This window comes from Marmota flaviventris, chromosome 1 (assembly GCF_047511675.1).
Source record: "Marmota flaviventris isolate mMarFla1 chromosome 1, mMarFla1.hap1, whole genome shotgun sequence".
Classification (NCBI taxonomy): Eukaryota; Metazoa; Chordata; class Mammalia; order Rodentia; family Sciuridae; genus Marmota; species Marmota flaviventris.
This window is the reverse complement of record NC_092498.1, coordinates 209,451,257-209,461,042: the sequence shown is the minus strand read 5'-3', so window position 1 is coordinate 209,461,042 and position 9,786 is coordinate 209,451,257. Positions and strand designations below refer to the sequence as shown.

Below are 9,786 nucleotides of genomic sequence, written 5' to 3'. Positions count from 1 at the left end.
CTTACCTCACTCGCTGAGTTTTAAATCGGGGCCAAGCCTGCTGGAGAGCGTCTGTATCTCAGACTTAGACTTTGATTTTGTGGCATCACTAAACCACTTTCGGTATTGTTTCCGGACCTGACATATCAAAGGAAATACCAGGATGGTTTTTGTTAAGATGACAAAATAGGAGAAAAGCTGGTGAATCAGTAAGAAGATAGAGATCTATTTCACAATATGTGGCATAACCATGTGAGGGAATGTTATTCAGCCATTAGAAGAAAATATTTGGCTGGGTGCGGTGGGGCACGCCTGTCATCCCAGTGGCTGGGGAGGCTGAGGCAGGAGGATCACAAGTTCAAAGCCAGCCTCAGCAACAGCGAGGTGCTAAGCAACTCAGTGAGACCCTGTCTCTAAATAAAAGACAAAACAGGGCTGGGGATGTGGCTTAGGGGTCGAGTGTCCCTGAGTTCAATCCCTGCTACCAAAAAAAAAAAAAAAAAAAAAGGATATTTGGATGCACCACTCATAGCTCAACCTTGAAGACCTCATGCCAAGTGAATAATGCCAGACACAGAGGAACACAGACTGTACGATGCCACTTACATAAGGTACCTTGAATAGTCAGATTACTCAAGATATAAAGTAGAATGGTGGTTGCCAGGACCTTGGCAGGAGGGGATAGGGAGTTACTATCTGATAGGTACAGAGTTCCTGTTTGTCCTGATAAAGAGTTCTAGAGACAGTGGCAATGGTTATATGACATTATGAATATAATGGCCATAAGCTGTGCACTTAAAAATTATTCAGATGGAAAAACTACACATGGTGTTGCACACACCTATAGTCCCAGCTACTCAGGAGGCTGGGGCAGGAGGATCGATCACCTGAGCTCAGGAATTTGAGGCCAGTTTGGGAAACATGGTGAGACCCTATCTCAAAACATTTATTTAAGTGGTAATTTTATGTGGTGCATATTTTACTACAATAGATATATTTTCATATTACAGAAACCATCTTTCTTATTTGGGTTACTCCAGGAATTTAGAACTTGGAACAAAAGTTTAAGTGTAAGGAGTTTATTTGAGGGGTGGTCCCTAGGATGCATGATCCAGGATGTTTCCACTGGGGCTCAGCTCCCTTGGGCAGCCCCCGGAGACACGTGACTGACCTAATCCAGAGTCATAGCACCTGAGGGGAGGGAGCTGGGGTTTTCATCCACCAGCTCTGTTCAGTCACTGGCCGAGGGCTGCTCTCAAGGGCCGTTGCTCTCTGGCATCGCCACCTTGTCCCAGGCTTGGGCCACTCACACCTCCTGGGCAGTAAGAAGCCCACAGATTCCAAGTCATAACTGTTGTAACCGGAAACCTCAGGCCCGTGGTGAGAGGAACAAAGGGCTGTGGGAAGGCCACTGACAGCGCCTGCCGCACAAGGCTTCCCAACCGCGGCACCCTGGAGATCTTGAGTTGGATTGTGCTTTCTGGTGGGGACAGTCCTGTGCACTGGAGGGTGTGGACAGCATCCCTGGCCTCCACCCACTAGATGCCCATAGCAACCCACTCCTAGTTGTGACAGTGGGACGCGTCTCCAGACATTGCTGACTGTCCCTTTTAATATGCCCTAAACACACAAGTGAGTGCACAAAAATAACATAACCAGTGAGTGTTTATATGGTTATATGAACAAAATGGGGCCCTCTGAAATTTGCTTTCTTCACTAAGGTATTTTCAGTGTCCTACAAGTCACAAGATATTCTTGTGCCTGGACAATTAGTAACGTGTGGATGTTCTAACCCTGTGCTTAGCCTTTGCTCCCCAGGGAATGTCTGCTCTCTGGAAAGCTCAGTTTCTTATCCCTGAGGAGCTATTTTTCCATTCCAAGTTTGATTTTGTGTTCAGCGTGAGGAAGTGGGAGGATGGAGGAAGAGAGGGAGGACCTTCCTTTTTTTTTGTACAAAAGTTTTAAAATCTGGTGTTTGTTTTGCACATACAGCTCATCTTTATTTGAATTAGCATCAAAGGTTAAACTACAGCAATTGGGTTTAAAGATACCAATTGGCTTTACTTCCAATTCTGAAATCAGATGACACTTAGTTCCGTAAAATAGAATGAGTGCTCCATGTAGAATTCTACCAGTATGCTAACATGGAGACTATACCGTGTATTTTTTCTCCAGCTTTCACACTTGTAATAGTCAGCTACTGCTAAATAACAAACAATTTCAAGAAATCTCAGTGGCTTAAACAAATATTTATTTTTTCTCACTCTCAGGTTTGTAGGTCTTTGGGGTTTGGCTGATCCTGCCTGGGATCGGCGTGGCTTGGTTAAATTGGTTGAAGAACTGGTGTCAAGTGGTGTGGCAGGTTGCTTTATTCACTCCTAGTTAGAAGCAGTACACCCTGTCTCAGCCTTGGGGTGGGTGAAGCGTTCTTTCCCCGTTAGCTTTGGGCCTGGCCACCTGACGCACTTTGTCCAGTGGCACATCAGAGGAGGTGATGTGAGCAGAGTCACAGGCTTAAAATGGCCCTGCAGGGTACCCCTGGCCTCTTTGTAATTTTGCCATTGTTATGAGAAAAACATGCCGAAGAACTGCTCCCAGTTCTGCCTAAGCCTCAGGATGAGTCCAAGGAGCAGATATGAATCTGATTTGCATCCAGGAACCAAGCCAAGCCGAGCCCAGCCGGGATCACTGAACCCCACCCCACCTGCAGACCTGAGGAGGAGAAAGGAAGTTCTCGTGTTCATGCCACTGAGATTTTTGACGTAGCCCGTTGTGAGCATGAGCTGACTCTTGTGGTGGGAAACTTGGAGGAAAACCTCCTTCCCTGATAGAGCAACCATCTGCTTTCCAAAAGCTACTAACAAATCAGGGGATCTTATAATCAATAACATCTTGCTTTTGTTAATAGCTTTTCTGAGATAGAATTCGCCTATTACACAACCCATCCATTTAAAGTGTTCAACCCCATGGCTTTAGGATGTTCCTAGAGTTCTGTAGCCTTCACCTTAAACATGTGTAGAGCTTTATCCAAGAACCACTGTTCCTCCTCCACCCCTCCTATCCTCTCCCCCAGTCTCTTCAGCCCACTCAATAACTCATCTACTTTCTATGTCTGCCTTCAAGAGCACTTTAAAGTAGATAAATGACAGGGTGTGTTCACATATTGATGACAGACTTGTGAAAATTTAAAGACACGGAACGTAAATGCCTCCAATGTTTAAAACACAGTTTTAAAACAACAGAGAAAGGGCTCAGTGTTTACCTGTTGGCTGAGCAGACAGTAGACCAGGAAGATGAAAAAGCCCTGCAGGCTGTTGATGATGGTGAAGAGATACGCCAGGACCTGGCCAGCGGGACCCACCTGCAGGACTCCCAGACACCATGTGCAGCCCAGGATGAGGACCTGAGCTGTGGCTTTGAGGGTCAGCATCCTGAGAGGGGTCAGAAATGGTCACGTCAGAAAGCTTGTAATGGAGCTGGTGCAGTGGCACATGCCTGTCATCCCAGCGGCTCAGGAGCCTGAGACAGGAGGGTCACGAGTTCAAAGCCAGCCTCAGCAAAAGCGAGGCACTAAGCAACTCATTGAGAACCTGTCTCTAAATAAAATACAAAATAGGGCTGGGGATGTGGCTCAGTGACTGAGTGCCCCTGAGTTCAATCCCTGGCACCCCCACCCTGCAAAAAAAAAAAAAAAGCTTGTAATGGACACAGACAGCCCTGTAGTGTAGTTGTTAGTAGTGAGGACTCAAGTGAGACCAGGACTTAAATTCAAGCCAGCACTTGCTAGTTGTGGGAGGTCAGGCAAGTTACCTTATCTTCTTGTAACTCAGTTCCCGTATCTTTATAATAGAGATGCTCCTGACTCACGGGGATTGCCTCCCATACACTCACGGAAAGTTGAAAATATCACTAAGTCAAAAATGCTCTTAGTACCTTAACCTATGGAACTCCTGAGGCATCTTGTGTTCTGTGGGGGAAACTGCCAGTTTTTTCTTTGTTTTTTTTTTTTTTCTTTTCTTTTTCCTTTCAGTGTTAGATGACTTCTCCCTTTAAGCTCCCCCTGCCCCTGCACATGGCTGACAATTAGACTACAATTCCCAGGCTTCTTTGGAGTTGGGTATCATCACGTGACCAAGGTCAGCCAATGGGATGACTTCTATGTCACCTCTTTCCCACGGATGGGATACTGACAAGGACAGCATCATAGAGGATGACAGAACAGCAAAACAGAAAGTGTGTGAGTCCCTGGTCACTCTGAGGAGGACAGCTTGTCCACCAGCCCTGGATGGCTGAGAGGGACCAACGTCTCCTCCTCTCTTCTTTGGGAAGGTGGAGTGGGAAGCCCCTTCTCAGGGGTCCAGCCTGTACTCCAGCTAATACAAGTCCTCGTTAATTGTGGCAGTGGATGGTTACAGTGTCCCCGCTAGCCCCCGAGCATGGCTGCAGAGTGCCTCTGTAGGTGGATGGGCAGGAGGGACGCGCAGGGCCTGGCTGGGAGAAAGGGTGGCAGGAGGCCCCCCCAACCCCACCCCCGGCCCATCCTACCTCGTGTTCTGGATGGTTGACACCTCACTGTTGAGGGAGGAAAGTTTCTTTCTCAGAAGCCAAAGGACCGAAAGAAAAAACACTAAATTCACCTGCAGGAGCGACACAGACCGGGCACAAAGTACCAGTTAAAATAACGCATGTTTTGTCCACACTAAAGACGTGCAGTTCTACCACTGGGCACGTAGGATTGAATACAGAGGCAGCAGGAGGAAAGTCAAACCACAGAACTGAGGCAATGCACGGCCCCGTCCTGTCTTGCACCCAGCATTTGTGGTGGCCCCTCTTCAGTCAGGAACACTGGGGGCCCATACTCACGAGGATGATGGCGCAGACGGGGCCGAGGAACCCCCAGATGAATCCCTGGTCCAGGCGGAGCCAGCAGCTGAGACAGTGGGAAGACGGACAGAAAGAGAGATCAGAGCAAGCACATGTCAGCAAGGACCTGAGGTGACACCTTCCCTTATCAGAGGGCTTTCCCGGTTCTCCCTGAAAGCTACCTGATGACGATGGTGGCTTTGATTGCTCACTACTGTGTATTAGTGTTCCACTGAGCATTTTAGAAGCACCGTCCTGTGGAAGTTTCACAGGATTGTGAGGTTGGGACAATGTTTACCTTCCTTGCATGGAAGGGCTAAATCCTGAGGACATAAGATCCCAGATTATGAGACAGATAAAGTTGAGAGTGAACCACAAAACTCCCTCCTTCCAGAACCTTCTGTACTCTTGCCACCATCTTCAACTGTCTCTCTGGAAGGTAGGTGGAAGCTATTATTAAGAACTTGGAACACAGTTGGATTCCCACATTCTGATCGTGGCCCTTTGACACTGTCCCTGAAAGGCGATCCCGGGACACTGTGTGGGACACGGGGTGAGGGTGCCGCTCACCGAGCAGGTGTCCCATAAAGGTGAGGCCTGGATGCTGCTGAGATGGCCACGATCACTGCAGGAACCCCGTAGCCAACCGGGAACCGGAGCCACTTCATGAGCTTGTTCACGCTGGAGTAGTTGACCACGGTCAGGTTCCGCGCGGTGAGGAAGAGGAACAGCCCCTCCAGCAGCATCCAGGTGAAGGCGGCCAGGTAGAGGTAGTGCAGGGCGCCTGCGATGACCGCGCACAGCACCTGAGGAGGAGAGGCCCCGGGGGGGGGGGGGTGTGCCAGCTGGAGTGTGGCCCGGGGCCTCTCCCACGCTGGCTTTGGATTCAGAACACCTGATGTCAAACCAAAGGCATTAAAGTAAGAGCGATGATGGCCAAGGCCAGCACTGGGCACCTGGGCAATAGCCCCTGCAGCCCGACCCAGGACCAGAATATGCTGCTCCGAAATAAGGTACTTGGCAATAAATTCTATAACTTATTCCCCCGTCTAGCTGATACCCCTTGGCCAACGCCTCTGACACCACCACTCTCTGCTGTACTTCTACTGCTCAGAAGTTACAAACTGATCATTCTTTTCTTTCTTGTGTGTGTGATAAGGACATTAAAAATCCACTCTTTGCAATTTTCAAGACTATAATATATGTTTTTGACTGTAGTCATCATGCTGTATGACAGGTCTCCTGAACTTATTCCTCTGATCTAACCAAAAATTTGTAACATTTGACCGAAGTCACTATAGTTAATAATAATGTATTGTCTCTCTCCTCCCTCCCACCCTTCCTGTCACCGGAGGTTGAGCCCAGGGCTTTGCACACGCCAAGCATGCTACTCTACTACTGAGCTATACCCCAGAACCCTGCATATTCCAACTTGCTAAAAGAGAGGATTTTTAATAAGCAATAAATATGTTGATTAGCCTGGATTATCACTGCACAATGTAGACATGTACTGAAACCTCACATTGTACCCCCAAGTATCTATAGTTATCATTTGTCAAATAAAAATAAAATTTGGAAAAAAATTGCCATTTTGGCATAAGAATTATTTTGAGCCAAAGGCAACTGAAAGAAGCAAACATAAAATAAACAAATAAATAAATAAATAAAAATACAAAAACCAACCAAATAAACAACAAAAAAGGAGCTCTCAGCTTTCCCATTATGTGCTGAAAAAACAAGACATAAATTTATATACTTATCATTCTTTTTGTGATGAGAACACTTAAATAATCTATTCTTCATATATATATATAATCCCCCCCCACATTTTTGATAACAGAGATTGAACCCAGGGACCCTTAACCATTGAACTATAGCCCTAGCTCCCACCCTTAAAATTTTTTTTTTTTAGTTGTAGATGAACACAAAATCTTTATTATTTATTTATTATTTTTTATGTGGTGCTGAGGATTGAACCCAGGGCCTCATGCATGGGAGGCAAGCACTGTACCACTGAGCTACAACCCCAGCCCACCCCCAGCCCTTTTTATATTTTGTTCTGAGACAGGGTCTCACTAAATTGCTGAGGCTGGCTTTAAACTTGGGATCCTCCTGCCTCAGCCTCCTGAGTTGCTGAGATTATGAGCATGTGCTATACCCCTGGCCTTCAGTGATTTTTCAAAGAACACGATACAGTGTTACTAACCCAAGTGACCATGTTGCTCAATAGATCCCTTGAACTTACTCCTCTTGTCTAAATGAAATTTTGTATCCTTTGACCACTTCTCTCCAGTGCCCCTCCCCTCCTCCGGCCTCTGGAGTGACCTCCCTTATGCTCTACGTAAAGGAGATCACAGAGCGTTCATCTCTCTGGGCCTGGCTTGTTTCATACCATAACATCTTCCAGGTTCACCATGTTGCCACAAATGACAGGATTCCTTCCTTCCTTCCTTTTAAATAATATATGCAGACACACATGTACAGGGGGGTCCTCCTCTCCTCTCTACCAGGAAGGACAACAGTTGATCACTGAGGACAACTCAGATCCTCTTTAGCCTGGAGCAGGAACACATTCTAACCACCAAGCATTTCCTGTCTATTTGCCTTCCCACACATTGCCCCCGCTGGGCACCCTAAACTTCTCTTCTTTTACCTTGACCTTCTCCCAAACCTGACCGCCTTGTTGAGGATGCCGTCTAACCCGAGTCCTAAGCCACCTCTTGGAGAGTTCCTCATTGCCTTGCTCTCTCCCTCCGTACGTGAAATCTACCTGGTGACAAACTCGGGCTGCTTTCTCTTGCTCATAGTCTTTGTTACCGGAGCCCCAGCAAAGATCTCCGGAGGGCAGAGGGAAACTGTTTTTTCCTCTCTTACAGACCTAAGGCCGTTTGATTAGAGCCCCGTGCGGTTCAGCACCCCCGGGGACGCCTGGGTACCTTGGGCTGGGTTCTGTCGATGGCCGTGAGGAAGAGCAGGTGGGCCAGCAGGAGGCAGAGCGAGAGCTGCAGGTGCAGGGAGGTGCTGGTGTTCTGGATGGCTCTGCACAGGAGGAAGGTGAGGGCCGCCAGGACCAGGCACAGTAGCGACACGCCCAGCCCCACGCAGGTGATGATGCTCAGCACGGGGTTGTCGTCCTGGGGCAGAGGGAGGAGCCTTCACAGCCACGTGCCCTGCTCTGGGGTTCCAGCCTCCCCTCATTGCTGGACTAGGGCGTCCCCCGCACAGGCATGATGCCTGATGACAGGTGGGAAGCGTCTACCAGATGACTTTTTTCTGTTTTCAGCTTTATTGAGGCATATTTAGTAAACAGAATGGACCTGTTCAATGTAGACATTTGAAGCATTTGGACATATGCATGCAAATATGGGTGGCTGGATGGGCTACCCCCAAACATGTCACTTTGGCAAGAAGAATTATTTGGAACTAAAAGCACTACCTTCCCCCATCCCCTCAAAAAAACCAACAAAACCCCCAAAACCAGAAGGCACGAGAAAAAGCACTTTGACTTCCTCTTTTTCTTCAAAAGAAAGAGGCGAAACCTCCATATGGAAGATGATTTCCCTATACCAGGGTGAGAAAGTAACATTCTTCTCACTGGAGAAGTTGAAGCTGAGAGAATTCTGCATAACAGGCCTGCTTGGCTTCTCCCTGGTCACTTCTCCACCCAGTCGACCGCCCTAGCTCGAGCTCCGTGGCTTTGTCACACATTTGCAACTTACTACTGTTTGTCCTATTCAATATGCAGAGTCCAACTTATGATGGTTTGACTTATAGTTTCTTGATTTTTTGATGGTGCCAAAGTGCTGTGCATTCAGTAGAAAGTGTGTGTTGGGTTTTGTAATTTTCTTGGGCTAGTGATATGATATAATATTCTCTTGTGATGCGGGGCAGCAGCAGGAGTGTGTAGCTTTCAGGTAGCTCCTGTGACCATGAGAGGAAAGAGCCAACACTCTACTCTGCTGACCTTCCCTCTGTCTTCATGATACCTGATCCCATTTCCCCCCAGAGTGAGACAGGGTCAAGTGACCACAGACTGAAACCTCTGGAGCCATGAGCTGAAATAAATCTTTTCTCCTCTAAGTTGATTTTCTCAGGTATTTTGTCACAGCCGCAGGGATCTGACTAACACAGCAAGGAATCGAGCAATCTTGAACTGAAAACATTCAGAAAAAAATTGGATCTGTACTAAATGTGTACAGTTTTTTTTTGTTTGGACATTATTCTCTCAACAATACAGTATAACAACTATGAACAGAATTTATATTGTATGAAGTATGGTAAGTTATTTAGATGTGATTTAAAATATATGGGAGGATGTGGGTTGGTTCTATGCAAATGCTCTGCCATCTTAGGTAAGGGACTTGGGCTTCCATTGATTTTGGTGTCTTCATGGGGTCCTGGTCCATGGACACTGATGAATGACTGTCCTATGAGGAAGAGTCAAATGCTCACAGCGTACCTGGCTGGTGAAGGCCACGAGGACAGCAAAACTGGACAGGTGCGTGGAATTGCAGACAGTGTGACTTTGGTTCACTTGTGTGAGGAAACAGCCATCCCTGGACCAGTGGCCACCCGCCTCTGTGATCTTCCAGTAGACGCAGAAGGCCTTTCGGCTGCTGGGTTTCATCTGGAAACAGAATGAGCTCATGGTCTTCCTCCTCGGGAGGGTGATTCTCAGGGTTGGTCCATGCCAGGGAGCCCATGTGAAGGCTCATGGGTTAGGAGCCACTCAGGGGACCTCTATTTAAAAATCATCTTTAATCGATACCTGTAATTATGCATGTTTATAGCCGGTAATTACACACACTTATGGGGTATACTGTGCTCTTTTTGTGGTAGTGGTATTGAACCCAGGGTGCTCTATCTTTGACTTATGTTCCCAGCTTTTAAAAAAAATTTATTTTGAGGCAGGATCTTGTTTAATTGCCCAGGTTGGCCTTCAGT

General features: G+C 47.2%; 1 protein-coding gene across 1 annotated transcript in view; it reads right to left on the bottom strand.

Moving 5' to 3' along the window:
- Positions 1 to 9,786, bottom strand: part of Adgre3 (adhesion G protein-coupled receptor E3) — a 33,905-nt gene that overhangs the window by 1,816 nt on the left and 22,303 nt on the right. Inside the window, exons 9-15 of the mRNA XM_027955191.3 lie at positions 9,302 to 9,469; positions 7,779 to 7,976; positions 5,413 to 5,648; positions 4,843 to 4,909; positions 4,525 to 4,616; positions 3,242 to 3,410; positions 6 to 117 (exon numbers count right to left, since the gene is read on the bottom strand). Coding sequence (XP_027810992.2) covers positions 7 to 117; positions 3,242 to 3,410; positions 4,525 to 4,616; positions 4,843 to 4,909; positions 5,413 to 5,648; positions 7,779 to 7,976; positions 9,302 to 9,469 — 1,041 coding nt within the window. The 3' untranslated portion in view covers position 6. The remainder of the gene's footprint in view (positions 1 to 5; positions 118 to 3,241; positions 3,411 to 4,524; positions 4,617 to 4,842; positions 4,910 to 5,412; positions 5,649 to 7,778; positions 7,977 to 9,301; positions 9,470 to 9,786) is intronic.